The sequence below is a fragment of the Aethalodelphis obliquidens genome, unplaced genomic scaffold, assembly GCF_003676395.1.
Source record: "Aethalodelphis obliquidens isolate GAN/ISIS:26980383/991018 unplaced genomic scaffold, ASM367639v1 scaffold39, whole genome shotgun sequence".
In the NCBI taxonomy this organism is placed as follows: Eukaryota; Metazoa; Chordata; class Mammalia; order Artiodactyla; family Delphinidae; genus Aethalodelphis; species Aethalodelphis obliquidens.
This window is the reverse complement of record NW_020837983.1, coordinates 12,396,335-12,412,340: the sequence shown is the minus strand read 5'-3', so window position 1 is coordinate 12,412,340 and position 16,006 is coordinate 12,396,335. Positions and strand designations below refer to the sequence as shown.

Sequence of the window (16,006 nt, the reverse complement as noted above, 5' to 3'; positions counted from 1 at the left end):
TCTCCCTCCCCCCCACCCTCCCTATCCCACCCCTCCAGGGCATCGAGCTGATCTCCCTGTGCTATGCGGCTGCTTCCCACTAGCTATCTACCTTCTTACAAAGGAAACCAAATTCAGTCACTCCAGTCTCTCTCAATCAAAAGGAAGGAAGAGTCGGAAAAGGTGAGTGCTTGGGGTGCAAAAGGAAATTTGGGGAGGAAAAAAGAATATCAAAGAAGCTAAAGAAATGAAAGGACTTACTTGGGTTTCTACTAATGAAGATACGGCCAAGGTATCTTTTGAAGCAACTGCTCAGTAAACAATGAAAAGGAATTGGACCTTCTGTACCCAGTCCAAAAACGCAGCACACGCGCGCGTGCATCAATCAAATAACACACACTCAGGAAGGCTCAAATGACTCTTGGGGGGAATTATATGGTTATTCAAAACTTCTTGCCCGTTATTAAAGGAGCACCCAGAGACAGAGCACATAGATTCTCACACAGAAAGACAATTCCAGTGGGGTCATGGCAGCTATAGACCAGGGAATCTTACTTCCCCACTGGGCAAAGAATCTTCTGGATAACACAGCCTGGCATCTGAAAGCACATGTCATAACCTAACCAAACTGCTATCCTTCTCTTTAAGGGGTAAAAGGTCATGTGAATACGATTTCTCCATTCTAAAAGCCTTGGACAAAGTTTCACACCAAAGATTGTTTTTTAAAAAATTGAATCAACATGATATTTCTGGATCTATTTAGTCATGGACTGGGAGCTGAGAGAGAAGAAGAAAGAGGCATTTCACTGAAAAAAATATTAATGTAGGAGTCCTCTGGGATTGGAGCTGGATCAGGGTTTAACATTTTCATCCATATTCAGAAAATTGAATATTTAGGTTTGCAGGTAGTACTAAGCTTTTCAGGTTAGTGAAATGTCAAGCTGTCAGAAATAGAGCATAGGAGTGTTTCCCAAGGTGGTATGAATAAGAAGAAAAGTGGCTGGGGAGAGATGCAAAAGGGCAAGCCTGAGGTCATTTCTGAAATGGACTCTGGATTATCAGTTCAGAGATCCAGGAAGACAACAGCAGATTCATATACTGCCACAAGCAACAGAAAAAAATTAGCAAAAAATCCAAGCATTGTCAGGAAAAGTATGACAAACCAGAGAAAACATTACCTCTTGTAAAAACCACACTGCCAAGAATTAAGCCTGAAATTGTGTCCACTGCAGATCATTGAGACTCCCAGAGTAGGCAGAGGGCGCCCAGGTGGTGAAGAACTCACCTGGAGAGTCTGGAGAATAGGGACAGCCAGGAGACAAAGGCTGAGCAGACTTGGATCAAGGGTACTCGAGTATTCAGAGGCACAGGGAAGTGGACACACCTGCTCACAAGTAACCCTTCATTTAGACCAAGTACTTAAAAAAGAACCCCTGACTCACACTGCATGAAATTTATATAACTTGATACTCTAAGGAGTACACATTAAAACTGGTTCAAATTGAGTGTAGATGAGTTTATTGCCAATAGTTCCCTCTTAGACTATTGAGGGAGGCCCATTCCTGACCTTTGGTGATTGATGACCTGGACAATAATTGCCCTACTGCCGTTTCCAGGGAAACAACACTGTCACAGTTGTCAAGGGCCTCATTCTCTCTCTCTCTCTCCATCCATCCATCCATCATCTACTTTCTATCTATCTATCATCTATCTGTCTATCTATCTATCTATCTACCTATCTAATCTATTTATCTGTCATCTAATCTATTAATCTATCATTGGGGTAGGAAGGATGTTGTTTAAGGACACAAACTGGCAGTGAGTAGTAAGTCGTGGAGCTCTAATGCATGATATAGTGAATATAGACAACAAATATTGTATTACAATCATTAAAGTGGTTAAGAGACTAGAACTTAATTATTCCAACCACTAAAAAGAAATGATAATTATGTAACACAATAGAGTTTCTAATTATCGCTACAATGGTAATCGTATTACAATATATAAATGTATCAAATTAACATTGCACACCTTAAATTTACACAATGTTATGTGTCACATAGATTTCAATACAAAAGATCATCTATTTGTGTCCTTTTAAAAAATAGTAGCATATTTAGTTTTTCTGCACCTTGCTTTTTTCACTTAATATGACAATACTTAAAATGCTTCATCAGTCCTTTTTACATTTACATATCATCCCAATGTATGGATGTACCATAATTTATTTAACCAGGGGACAGTGTTTTCAACCATTTTTTTTCATCGTAGTAACAGACTAAATGGCATATGTAGACAGAAAAAGAAAACTTTCTCAGGCAAAAAATAAAATGTGATCAAACCTCCAAAATTTTAAAGTGCATTTAAAATTATCCAATTCTATTAAAACCTTTTCAACTCTATTCTGAAAACTGCAGCTCTCAGTTCTGTAGTTTATTTGCACAATCTTTGCTACAGTTGAAGGGGGAGGCAGACAATAAACCCAATTCCAGATGAATTTTAAGTCATCAAGAGTTGGGGAGTAGGAGAAAGGATTTCCTACAAAACCATATAAATGCCTCTATTGTTCGCTTTGCTCCCTTGCTCGTAAAGCCTCTGGCAAACATTAAGGATTTGATCAATTATTATTACTTCTCCCAAAGTCATTTCTGTAAGCCGAAATATACTCAAATCACTTTACTCATAACCAGAAAAAATGTTTATTTTGCTGCTTCCAATAGCTTTTTAATGACACCCCCTGTTTCTTTCTCTCATTAAAGCCACATTATTTATCACGTTGGCACTCCTGCTACAAGCCGAAAACAACCTTGCCAATCGACATCATTACACTGTCTTTTGAGAATCTTACAATTCCCATCATGGGCCCATTTACTCTTCTTTTTTTAAATCTTTGTTAAGTCACCAGAGTCATTATCTTGAACCCATTTCATCTTTGCTCAAGTATCGATTGTCACACTTTCCCCCCCTTTTTCCAACTTAGGAAGCTAATATACCAACTATAAAAATCTTAGGAAGTTCTCTTACTTGGCAAGCTCTCTCTTTTCATCTTCTATGGCTCTAATGGCTTTCCTCTCCAAACTTCTGAGAGACGGGCGAAGACAGTAAAGCTTGGCATCACACAGGCAACATGGGTAGAAATCACACAGGCCGCAGGACTGTGATCGCTTTGAATAGCACAGGCAGTACGGGTACGGGTGCAAGTCACAGCAGCAATATGGGTGCATGTATAAGTCACACAGGCATCGTGTGCTGAGTTCGTCAATGCATTTCAACTGCCTTAGTTCTCTGTCCACCTTCTTTATGTCCCTTCTAACACTGTCCAGAAGACAACTCAGTGCAGCCATTACAGTCACACCTTATTGTTCTGTGAGTACCTTTGAGAAATGGCACTCGGGGGAGAAAAATTCTTCTAAGCTCTTCTCAGAAGTTTCTTTTAAAAAGAAATGAGGCACACATGATTCACTTACTTTAAAGCTTGGGTTCTATGACCTCACCACCCTCTAAGAATGTCATAGTCTTTTGGTTACCATGAGAACTGTGCACAGTCATGGTCTCCAGAGACCCTCCTTGGAGTTACAAAGCTGCTCTCAGAACCATATAAGATTTCATTCACCTTGAGTTGGGATGGGGCCCCCAAGTAATCACAGCTCTTTGGGGTTTATTGGGCTAAATTGAAATGTTCTTGACTTGTGTGTGTCCTGTGGACTAGCCACAACTATGAAGATCTTGGTGGTGGGGCTGGGCGGATGGAAGGAGCTGCCTGGCCCCTTGCTTTATGCCCTTCTCGCTCTAGCCTTGACATCTAGCCTTGCCCCTATACTACAGGATTCATTCTGTCCCCTTTTCCCTTTATAGGTGGAATGTAAAGAGCTCTCCCATGGTTCTCCTTACCAAGCCATCCTCAAGTCAACCTTTGTCCTTGACCTTCTGAGCCCCAAGTCTCTGAGTCCTGCCTATTCTTTATAAGCTGGCATCCTGGCTGTCCTGAAGCCTCAGTTCTCCAGTGATTGGGGTCCTGCTCTTAAGCTGTCATCTCTCAGTGCTCAGGGTCCTGTCCTCAATCACCACCTCCCAACAATTACACCTCTGGTCTTATGTCCAAGCCGCCAGATGACTTATTCCCAAGTGCTTCCCAAGTGTTGGTCCTTGATACTCATAGCCAACTGCCTGAAGTTGCTTGAAGCCAAATGTCTGAAAGCCCCACTTGGGCCAGTTTTCTGTGCTCTCAACTGGATCAACACGCTGGACCTGGGGCTCAGCCTCAGCCTTGGCTCGGGTACTTTGCTCCTCTGGGCCTTTCCCCTCAAACTGCTCTCTGCCTCTCGAATCCCCTTCTAGTGGACTAAGGCATAGGGTACTTGAGGACAAGTGGTTGGGTGTGACACTGGAGAGGGAGACAAGGGCCAGGTTTAAAGGGACTTGTGGCCTGCTAAAGAGTTTTAACTTTATTTTGAGCACAAGGAAGGATCACTGGTTTTCGTTTCTGATGAGAGAAGTTGAAAGGTAGTCCAGCAGCCACATGGAAGGTGCAGTTCAAGGGGAAAACAGTAGCAGTGTCTTCTGCTGGAAGGCAAGAGACAGCCAAATTCTGGACTGGGGACCATGGTCATAGGAGTGGCAAGAAGGAAGCCAATGGGCTCTCCTCCCCGCCACATCCACTCAGGCCCCACCCAATCCACTCCCCATGTTTTAGCTGGAGTGAGCTTGATATATAAATCTGCTACCCCTCAACCCTACTCCCCCCGCAAAGTCTTCAGAGTCTTTTCTGTCCTCTTAGAAGAAGGTCCAGCACGCTTACAAGGTGCTGAACATAGGCCTCTGCCTGCCTCTCCTCTCCTCTCTCATCACTGTTCCTGTAATTCATTATACTTGAGCCACGAAGGCTTCCTTGAAGTTTCTCTCATTCCACCTCTTTCTGGACTTGTGCGCACACTGGTCTGTCTGCTTAGAGATTGAACTCCCCACCCCACCCCTTGATCTAGTTGACTCCTAAGGTGTTCTTTAGCTCTTCTTTTAAATGTCCTTCCTTCGAGGCTTCCCTGTCCCCCAGACTAAACGTTTGCTCAGCACTCTGCATATTTCTTTCACAACACCATTTGTCTGTTTCCCCAACTAGACAGTAAGCTCCATGAGGGCAGGGACCTATTTTTGTTCACCATTAGATACCCAACACAATGTCTGGCACAGAGTAGGAGTTTAAAATTGATTCACTGAATGACCAAATGAGTAAATTAAACAGAATTTAGTGACCAGAATGAGGATGGAGTGAGAGAGGTGTCAGTAATGACTCGTAGGTTTCTAACTAGGCAGAATCATGGTGCCATTGACTGAGATAAGAAACACAGGAAGAATAGTAATTTTGGAGGACATGCTGAGCTTGAGGTGCTAGTGACAACTTTAAGGTAGAAATGTGGAGTAGCTTGTGGCTAAGAGGGTCTGGGACTTGAGAGAAAGCTGGGCCAGAGATATCAATTCAGGAGCCACAATTCCATAAAGAGTTTGGCAAGGGGCCTTCCCTAGTGACGCAGTGGTTAAGAATCTGCCTGCCAATGCAGGGGACACAGGTTCGAGCCCTGGTCTGGGAAGATCCCACATGCCACGGAGCAACTAAGCCCATGCGCCACAACTACTGAGCCTGCGCTCTAGAGCCCGTGAGCCACAACTACGGAGCCTGTGTGCCACAACTACTGAAGCCCTTGCATCTAGAGCCCGTGCTCCGCAACAGGAGAAGCCACCACAATGAGAAGCCCGTGCACCGCAACAATGAGTAGCCTCTGCTCGCTGCAACTAGAGAAAGCCTGCACGCAGCAGCGAAGACCCAATGCAGCCAAAAATAAATTAAAAAAAATAAAAAGTGGGCAAGATCCCTCAGGAGGAGGAATAGATTGAAAAAAGAAGAGGGCTGAAGCAGACTCCTGAGGAACAATGATAAGAAATGAGAGAATTAAAGGAGCTCATGATAGTCTCATAGAAGGAATAATCAGAGAGGTAAGAGCCCCTTATGCTGAAGTCCCCTGTGTATCACTAGACCAAGCCCAGGACGCCCCAGCCTTGACCTAGGGATCCCTTTTCTGGGCAGATGAAGTATTTTAGTAAAGAAAACAGATTTCTCTGAAGATATTAAAATGGAAGGCTGGAGCCTGAGTCACAAGGGATGAGTTAAAAAACAAAGGGGAATAATACTCCTGTGTGGACAAATGCTGAAGTCTTTCAAGAGTGATTCCATCCAATTCTGAAGGTAGACTGTGTTCATAGGAATATGGCCTGAGGGTTCATTGTGAGAGTTGTACAGATTTCTCTAGTTCCAAGTGATGGACTTCTGAACTCTTATATCACCATGAATTCCGTCCCTTAGCAAATGTCAGCAAAGGTTAAAACAAGCAAGCTCTCAGTTTTAGATTCTTAAATATACAGGTTCAGGAATTTAAGTACACACACATCTATATTATACGTGGCCCATTATGAAGGTAGTTACAGCCTTATTTTCACTAGGATTCTCCCATGATCCCATCCTCCTAGTAATTTCACTCTTTATCATGAAGCATATTCTTGACATCATTTCAAATGACTTAAAGGTAGTGGCGCCTGTAAAGATCAGATGGAAATATGATCCATTCATGTTAGAAGGACAATGTAGAATTCATCAGAATAAGCAGAAACCCACAGGAATGATCTAGAGTCACAGTCCCCTGAAGCATAAACACAAGGAGCTTCCATGGGCTCTAAAGTGGAGATGAGGGCCTTTCCTTACATAGGACAATGTCTGCGGAAGTTCCCATCCACCTTGGCTGGATAGAACCGCCTATGGGATGGAGGGCAGGCCTTGGCAACTTCCCAGGCTGGGCAAAGTGGATGCTTGGTCCCCAGTACTGGTGGAACTATGGGCCCAAAAAGGTCTCCTCTCTCTCTTCCACCACGTGGACAGCTATGGGTCAAGTCATTTACTAGGCCAATGTTACAAAAATACTCCTCTACCAGTTATTGAATCGGTGCTTAAACATCAAGTTCAAAGTCATACACAGAATATGTCTTCAACTATGTTAACAAGAATCCATAGGAGGAGAAAAACAGCCTCAAAAATTAACTGTGATGGTTTCTCAGTAGTGGAATTATAGATCAGTTTAAAAATTCTCTTTTCTAGACTTTTCTGTGATTTCTTAGTTTCTTCAATGAGGATATCACTAATTTTCTAATGAAACAATTATTTATTTTCTTTATTTTATTTTTGGCTGCATTGGGTCTTCATTGCTGTGCGTGGGCTTTCTCTAGTTGCGGTGAACGGGAGCTACCCTTCATTGCGGTGCGCAGGCTTCTCACCACGGTGGCTTCTGTTGTTGCGGAGCACAGGCTCAGTAGTTGTGGCTCGTGGGCTTAGTTGCACCGCGGCATGTGGGATCTTCCTGGACCAGGGCTCGAAACCGTGTCCCTTGCATTGACAGGCGGATTCTTAACCACTGTGCCACCAGGGAAGCCCATAATGAAACAATTTTTTTTTTTTTGAAACAATTTTTGATAGTGTGCTGTCTGTCACACTATCAGCTTTGCACTGAACTGCTAAGCCCACCTCTGGCCTCTGCCTCTGTAATCCGGGTGGGCTCCAGGGCCATCTCTCTACAGGTTCTCCACTGAGGAAGTCTTCCTGTAATGGACATCTAGTGCTTTTCTTACCTATCATCTATGGCACCCTCTTTCAATAAAATAACTATCTTCCCTCCAACCCCGCCCTCTGCCATTAGGTTCTATCAATAAAGTTGCCCAGTAAAGGGGCAGACACGTAACCAAAGCTGGCCAACCTGACTCTCTTCTGGAAATGTGACCTTTCACAGAGAGGCTGGAGATGGTTGGAGCTGATGCATGCGGACAGTGGACCCTGAAGAGACTACACCTTAGTTACTGCCTTGTTCTGTTGTTTTCAGATTGGCTCTTTGGCTTTCCTTTGAGTCTCTGAACTCCTCCATATCCTTCCAATGAATTCCTCCTTCTCTTCAGTTACCCCGGCAGGTTCAGTTTCTTGTAACTAAAGAGCACAGCCAAGATGACAGCCTGTCCCCCTGGACCTGTCCGGGAGGACCACCCCCGGATGAACATGTAGGTCAGCCTTTGCTCCGGTGGACGTTGTCCAGTGATAGTCCAGCTCCTCCCTCGTAACCCAGAACGAGCTGCATCAGCTCCGCCACCAGTCCTGAAGCCCTGTAGGTACAGGGCAACGGTGATGACTCAAACTAGGGCAAGTGTCTGGAAACACCCAAGAAGGCCCATCCATGGACACTCTCCCTGGGGCAAGAGAGACTTCCCTGGGGTTATATCTCAGAACTTTAGCTTTGGAAAATCCAAGTCGTCCATACCATTTCCTACTCGGCAGGGAATCTCTGCTCAAGCACCCCAGGCAGATAAGAATGGAAGAGCTGGGGGCTTGTACATGTGACAGAGTACTCCCTCACTGGGTTAGGATGACCAGGGCTCCTATGGCCAACCATAGTGGTTCATATCATTTATCTCCCTCTTCCTCCCACCTCCACAAGGAGCTTTAACAAATATCTTCCTGCCAAATAAGGGGAGGGATAAGGAGAAGGAGAATGGTGGTAAGTTACTCTTGTAACTGCACCCAGCGGGACTGAAGTTGGGTCCAAGTGGCTGCAGCAGGAAGGTTGCTCTTGACCAGGATCTCAGGAGGTGCTTTCCTTTTTCCTTCAGCAAATATGATCATTCAGGCATTATTGGAAGGAATCATGAGAGCTTTATATACCAAGTATATACACAAGTAAATTTCCTCATTAAGATTTGAGGAGTGGACAGGGGTTTTCGTGATCACCATCCTGGTTTGCCTGGGACGTAGAAGGTGCCAAAACCGGGGAAGGAGATGCAGGCTGGAAATGCAGGTGGGAATACCAAGTGGCTGTAGTGGGCATCCAGTTTGCCCAGTTTAAGTGATGGAGCTGGCCTCAGTGGGGTACAGACCTGTGGCTTTGAACATAGTAAGAGTCTTATTGTGAGCTCTGGATTCTTCGTGACGACTATCGTCTCCGACTCCTTTCTCCCACCCTCTCGTGTCTCCACTTGCCCCTTCTCCCCCTGCTCCCCTCCAGCCTCGTGGATTTTCACCAAGAAAAATTGTTAGCTGCAATCCGGCTTGTTGATGAGGACAGAGACCAAAAAACTTCTTTGAACCTCACACTGGAATCACTCAAACAAAAAGCATGTGTCCATGTCCTCCTAGAAACAGAAGGACTTGCTTCTGCTGCAGATGGTGACCCGATTAATTCAAGGGGGATGAGAATGTTTATATTCCTTCCACCACCACCGCCGTAACTGCCTAACTCTTAAATAGATGCTTACTTGAATAATAATATTTCACACTTAGTGAGTGCTCAACTCTGTGCCAGGCTGATTAGTGACCCTCTGAAGTAGGGCTGTTTATCCCCATTTTACAGATGAGGAGACTGAGGCACAGGGAGTTCACACAGCAAGTGGCAGAGGTAGGATTCCAACCAGGCGGCCAGCCTCCTCTCTCTGTCTTCAAGTCTAATGACTCCTGAGAAGAAAATCTGGGGAATTCCCTGGCAGCCCAGTGGTTAGGACTCGGCGCTCTCACTGAATGATTGGGGATCCCAAAGAGCTCTTGGTTATGTGGGTTTTATCTATTAAGACTTCCCATATAAGAAATCAAAACTGAGACATTTACAGAATACGTAAGCATTTAAAAATAACAATAATAAACATGCTAACACAAATAGCACTTTTTATGGGAAATTTGCTTTCCAAAAAAAAAAAAAATTGAGAACAGTGACACTTTTACACTTTTACAAATCTTTCTGATGTCCAGCTTCATAGAGGACGGCTGAAATATCTCCTTCTGCCTCCAAGCTGTTGCGACCTATTTTCTGTTGCGATATGTTTGCTTTGAGCATAAGAGAGAATCCAGGGATTTCCGTTGTGGCTCAGTGGTTGAGAATCCGCCTGCCAATGCAGGGGACACGGGTTCGAGCCCTGGTCTGGGAAGATCCCACATGCCGCGGAGCAACTAAGCCCATGCACCACAACTACTGAGCCTGCACTCTAGAGCCGCGAGCCACAACTACTGAGTCCACGTGCCACAACTACTGAAGCCTGCACGCCTAGAGCCCATGCTCCACAAGAGAAGCCACCGCACTGAGAAGCCCGGCACTGCAACAAAGAGTAGCCCCCACTCGCCACAACTAGAGAAAGCCCATGCGCAGCAATGAAGACCCAACGCAGCCAAAAATAAATTAATTAATTTTTTTAAAAAAAGAGAGAATCCAGCTTTACACTGATGTATAATTGGGAAAGGAAGGACCTCTTGGACCCCTGAAAGGGTTGTAAGGCTCACGCATTGAGAATCACTGCTTTGATTCATCTTCTGGAAGTTACACAGTGCCGTGGCACTTCAAAGCCACAGCAGCTAAACTTTTCCTAAAACACTGTATTCAGCCTCATTTGCAGAGTTCCGTTACAGAGCTTTTGGGGAATCTGCATATCCACTGATCCCCTTCTCCCAGGACTGAACCCCAATCCCACCTGACGGAGGGAAGATCGGGGAGACTCTGGCAGAAATCCTCCTAAGACAAGACCTGTCTGCCACCCTGGGTATAGGTTTCTGCACCGAGAGAGGCACCCAACAGTGGCTGGTCACTTTTCTGGGACTTTGGCATTGGGGGATGCGGACTAAGGGACTTTGAACCCAGAAATCCAGGTGGTCGTAGTGGGGCCACCTACTTAGCTGTGGAGCCCTTGGTCCTTCATGGCTTCCACGTCCTGCTTCGAGTCTCTCAGATGAGGAGGCTTCTGTTTTATCACGTTGTGAGCTGATCATCTCGTTCAGTTGTTGTTCTAGTAAGCATCCAACAGTCAGTAGCAACTGTGGGTCTCAAAAGAGTAGGAGGAGTTAAAAGTTCAAAATCCAGTTGTGAATAATGCGTGTGTGTGCACACATGTGGGTGTGTAAAAGAAAGAAGGAGGAGAGACACTGATTAATTATAAGTGATATTTTTAGAACCTATGTAGCAGGGTCCTGGCTTCAGCCAAGTTGGAACCCCTTTTAAGAATTTAATTGGGTCTGGCACAGCTTGTGGACAGGAATCGTGGGTCCAGCTAGGACCTATTTGCTTCTGGAGAAAGAAATCACTTAGAGGAGGGGCGTGTAAAGCTCAGATTGGAGAGAGGCCTGGACTCTGAGTGCAGCGTGGCCTGATTCTATGGCCTGATTCTGTTTTCAACCTCTATTACTATGTGCTGGTCACATGTTTGTCTGTTTGACCCTCTCGGTCAGCCCTTTGAGGTCGGTGCTAACGTCTCTTTTTCACAGGAGAGGAATCTGCAGCACAGATCAGCCAAGTCACTTTTCTATGGCTACCCAGCTGGCAAGTCTCAGAAGCCGAAGGTGCACTGGCGACGACCCTGCAGCTCCAGGCGTAACCACCGTGCGGCGCTGCTGGGCTGCTGGCCCCTCCCTGAGCCCATCTAACCCTTCCAGGTGGGGGAAATTATATTCTTTTTTTTTAAAGTAATTAATTAATTAATTTATTTTTTGCTGTGTTGGGTCTTCGTTGCTGTGCGCGGGCTTTCTCTAGTTGTGGCGAGTGGAGGCTACTCTTCGTTGCGGTGCGCAGGCTTCTCATTGTGGTGGCTTCTCTTGTTGTGGAGCACAGGCTCTAGGTGCGCAGGCTTCAGTAGTTGTGGCACGCGGGTTTCAATAGTTGTGGCTCGTGGGCTCTAGAGCACAGGCTCAGTAGTTGTGGCGCACGGGCTTAGTTGCTCCACGGCATGTGGGATCTTCCTGGACCAGGGCTCAAACCCGTGTCCCCTGCATTGGCAGGTGGATTCTTAACCACTGCACCACCAGGGAAGCCCAGAAATTAAATTCTTAAAAGCTGGCACAAGAACTTGTCTTAGGGAGGAAATTCTCTTTATTCAAAAAAGAGTAAGTGGGACTTCCCTGGGGGTCCAGTGCTTAAGACTTTTCCTTTCAGTGCAGGGGGTGCAAGTTCAATCCCTGGTCCCCAGAGAGCTAGGATCCCACATGCCTCATGGCCAAAAAAAAACCTGAAAAACCCCACAAAAACCCAAAACATAAAACAGAAGCAATACTTTAACAAAATTCAATAAAGACCTTAAAAATGGTCCACATCAAAATAAATATCTTTTAAAAAACCCCAAAAAGAGTAAGTGAAGGGTGGGGTGGACCAAGAAGAGTGAACCCTGAGGGGGCAGGAGCCAGGGCAGCGAGACAACTCATGTCCTGTTCCTTAGAGACCAACAGACAGGACTGGAGGAGGTGAGTGGAAAGTGGGAGGGGAAGGAGGAAGGCCACATGGCTGTGGGAAATCCCTTAGTGGCAGGAGTGCTCTCTATTTAATGTAAACTTTATTGAAGAAGAACACACATATAGAAAAGTGACCCATCATAATCGTTCAGCCTGGTGAATTTTCATCAGGTGAACCTACATGTAACCAGCATGTCCATCAAGAAACAGAACATACCCCAGAAGCCCCTGTTCATGCCTCCTTCTGGCATTAGCACCCACTCCTGCTCTCTAGCACCCAATACTCATTCTGTCTGGGTTTGAACTTTATATAAATGGAAATATACAAAAATCTATCTACTCTTTGGTGTCTCACTTCTCCCAGTCAACATAAGAGTTGAGAGTCTCATTGTTGCCTATATTTGTATTTCACTCCTTTCTGTTGTATGGCATTCCCTTATATAAATACACCACAACCTAGTTATGCTTTCTATGTGGATGGACACTTATGGATGGACACTTCTAGATGGACATTTGGGCATTTTTCATTTGAGGCTGTTGTTGGGACTATGACATAGGGTCATTTTTGTACACGTCTTGGTGAATATTCATAGCGTGTTTGTGGGATGGAATTGGTGGGTCTGGGTATAGGGTATGCATGCGTTCAACTCGGCTAGACATTGCTGAACAGTTTTGCAAAGTGTGTGTACTCATAAACAATTGCGAGTGGGTTATGTTTAAGACTAAGGGAAGTCCAGTCTTTCTGTGAGTTGTGCTGCTGTGATATAAACCTCTCTCCCCTCCTAAGCATCCAGTCATGCCTAGCACATCTCACAGATCACTTATATGAATGGTGGGGGTTTTGTTTGTTTTGTTTTTAATAAAAATCAAAGAATGAGCTGAGGTTCGTGGCGGGGCCAAGCTGGTGTGAAACAGAAAATGGCATGTGTGAGATGGTGAGGGACCCACACACTGAGCTGACTGGGACACCAGGAGCTTCGGCCCTGAGGTGACTGTGAGGGCGCCAGCCTCCTCTAGGGACCTCGGAGAGCACCTTGGGCACGCACAGAGGGGTCCAGCCTGTTAAGTCGCCAGGGCCAGAGGGATCCTAGCTGATTTTCAGATCACATACAAAAAAGGGGGGAAAACAGTCTCCCCACTTTGACCTGAAGCAGGGGATGGCTTTGGCAAAGCTCTGTCACCTTCACCCTTCAGTACATTAGCCGATGTGCCCAGAGCCAACGGGGAGGAGGTCCCAGCAGTACTAACAGAGGCATGGGGAAGCAATGCCCTTCCGGGAAGCTGTTAGAGGCAGCAGTGGTGCTGGAAGCCCCAGGAGATGGCACCGTTGGCAAGGACATCAGAGTCCTCAAGAGAGAACGGCCCCAGGGAAGGTGACTTCCAGGCTAGATGACCAGAGTGAGCAGAGTGGTGGACACCCAGTGGGACCAGAGAGGGCTGTTGTGAGCGTCTAGAAACATTCATGCAGAGCTCCCAGAAATAACTGAGAAAGACCCAGCAGAAGGCTGGGGTGCTTAACGGTGGGTGGGCGCCGGCCAAAGACCTGTGGTTTATTACTGTTGAAGTTACGCCTCCGGGGGTGCCCCTGGGTGACCGGTAAGCCAGGGTACAGTCAATACTACTAATGCCTGAGTGTGTGTTTCTCTTTCTAAATTTCATTTACTCCTAGTTTTGCAAACAAGTGTTTATCTCTCTCATAAATATATCTGGAGTGCTGTTTTCCTGATGTTTCTCAAAGTTCAGTCCCCAGGCCCTGGCCTTTACTGCAGTCCTAGTTACGTTCTCCGCACAGCAGCGCGGTTCACCATCGGAGGCAGGGAACCGGGGAGGAGCCCGGTTCAGAGGCTGCAACAGCCTCCCTCGAACTTTCCCACGTACTCAGCTGGCGATGACAAGAGCAGATGGGCCTGTGGTCTTGGACAGGGTCTCTCCTGCAGCTCCTCTGCTCCCTCCTCACCCAGGTTGTTCTCGGTCTCTCCCCCTCTCACTCCTGCCAATTCCCAGGCTGGCATCTCTCCAGGCTCTTGGTTTCTTGAATTGCTTGCCTTCAATGACATTCACCTCAGCACCCTCGCCGCAGGTCCCTCCAGCCTCCATCATCTCCTGGAACTGCTTCACTCTTAAATCTTGATTCTGGAAGTTCTACTCTCTGGTCATAGTCTCTTACCCTCCAACTTTCTCATTCTCTTAATAAACACTGAAGATTTTTGAAAACTTACAGAGGACTCCAGTCTCTTAACAAGCCCTGTAGCCCCCACTCCACCTTCTCCCAGTCCATGAGTTTTTTTCTTGCCCCTCGCCACCTCCCCACCAAGCAGGACCCATCAGAGTGGGGAGTGGGGGCAGGGGCAAGAGAAGGGAGCACGGCCTGAAGACGGCAGAACACACCTCGCTCTTTCTACCTCAGTGCCTTTGCACGTCTGCTTGCTCTGTGTCCCCCACGCTTAACCCCCTCCCTGCTCAGCTAACCCTACTCACTGGTTCAGATCTCAGCTCAAACAGCACTTCCCTGGGGTCAGTGCACTCTGTCTTCCCACAACATGCTCTGTCTCAAGGGAGCATCACAGTTGTAATGGCTTGTGTAGGTGTCCAGGGACTAGGCTGCCACTTGTACTGCCACGCCCATAGTGCTAGCACAATGCCTGCAGCACAGCGGACACAGCGAGGATTGGGGGATGAAGGGACTGACAGAGAATAGGCAAGAGTCTGCAGCTGATGGTGGAGAAGCAGAGGGTGGTGTGGCAGGGCTGAGGTGAGCTGGGCTATCTGTTAGGGTCAGAAAGGAAGATTCATGCTCCTGGGCACTCTGACCAGAGGCACCTCAAGCCAGAGCACCCAATGTGATTGTATTTGGACATTGGGCCTTTAAAGAAGTAATTAAGGTCAAAGGAGGTCTTATGAGTAGGCCCTAATTCAATCTGACTGGTGTCCTTATAAGAAGTGGAAGAGATGCCAGGGACGGGCATGCACAGAGCAAAGCCTGTGAAGATGCTGCGAGAAGGTGGCCATCTGCAAGCCAAGTACAGAGGCCTCAGGAGAAACCAACCCTGCTGACACTTTGACTTTGGACTTCTAGCCTCTAGAACTGTGAGAAAATAAATGTCTGTTGTTTCAGCCACTCAGTCTGTGGTATTTTGTGACGGTGGCCTGAGCACACTAAGTGACACAGTTATGATCCAACCTCTCATTAGAGTAACTTGCCCACAGTGGTGTGGTGGTAGGTCTGTAATATCCAGCTCTCCATGGACCAATGACCCAGGATCTGCCAATTACCACAGTGTAAATCCTGCTGTGGCCGATTTCAAGCTGTCAGTGTCATATCGCTGATGTCAGGTTGGGAAGAGATGTGCATGTGTGGCTCCCACCAGCCAGTGCCCCAGCTGGTCCCAGCGCATCACTGTCTGTCAGCTGATCCCACCAGCAAACATGTATAGCAGATCATTGTACGGCAGGATCTCACTTGCTTGATTTTTGGTAAACTGGGATTTTACTAGCTTTCCCTAACTCCCACCCCAAACATAAACAGACGAGGGCACCCACACGCTCCAGGCTTGTGGTCTCACAACAGGAAGTGGCTTGAAAATAAAGTGATCCCTGCATTCTGCGTTCCCTCTACCCCTTGTCTTTCACTCTGGATCTGTCCAACACATTAAGGGAACGTAGGAACAGAGCAGAGTTGTACAGCGTTGGTTGCTTTTGTTTCAGGACCAACCAGCTCTTCTTGAGGACCAGGGGCACGAAAGATAT

General features: G+C 46.5%; 1 protein-coding gene and 1 long non-coding RNA gene across 2 annotated transcripts in view; one reads left to right on the top strand and one right to left on the bottom strand.

Annotated features, from left to right (window-relative positions):
* ODF1 (outer dense fiber of sperm tails 1) overlaps positions 1–3,432 on the bottom strand; it is an 8,136-nt gene extending 4,704 nt beyond the window's left edge. Inside the window, exon 1 of the mRNA XM_027131360.1 lies at positions 3,004–3,432. Coding sequence (XP_026987161.1) covers positions 3,004–3,323 — 320 coding nt within the window. The 5' untranslated portion in view covers positions 3,324–3,432. The remainder of the gene's footprint in view (positions 1–3,003) is intronic.
* LOC113633276 (uncharacterized) overlaps positions 1–11,529 on the top strand; it is a 12,483-nt gene extending 954 nt beyond the window's left edge. The window contains exons 2-3 of the long non-coding RNA XR_003438126.1: positions 39–162; positions 11,303–11,529. This is a non-coding gene — a long non-coding RNA (uncharacterized LOC113633276). The remainder of the gene's footprint in view (positions 1–38; positions 163–11,302) is intronic.
* Positions 11,530–16,006: the final 4,477 nt, after the last annotated feature.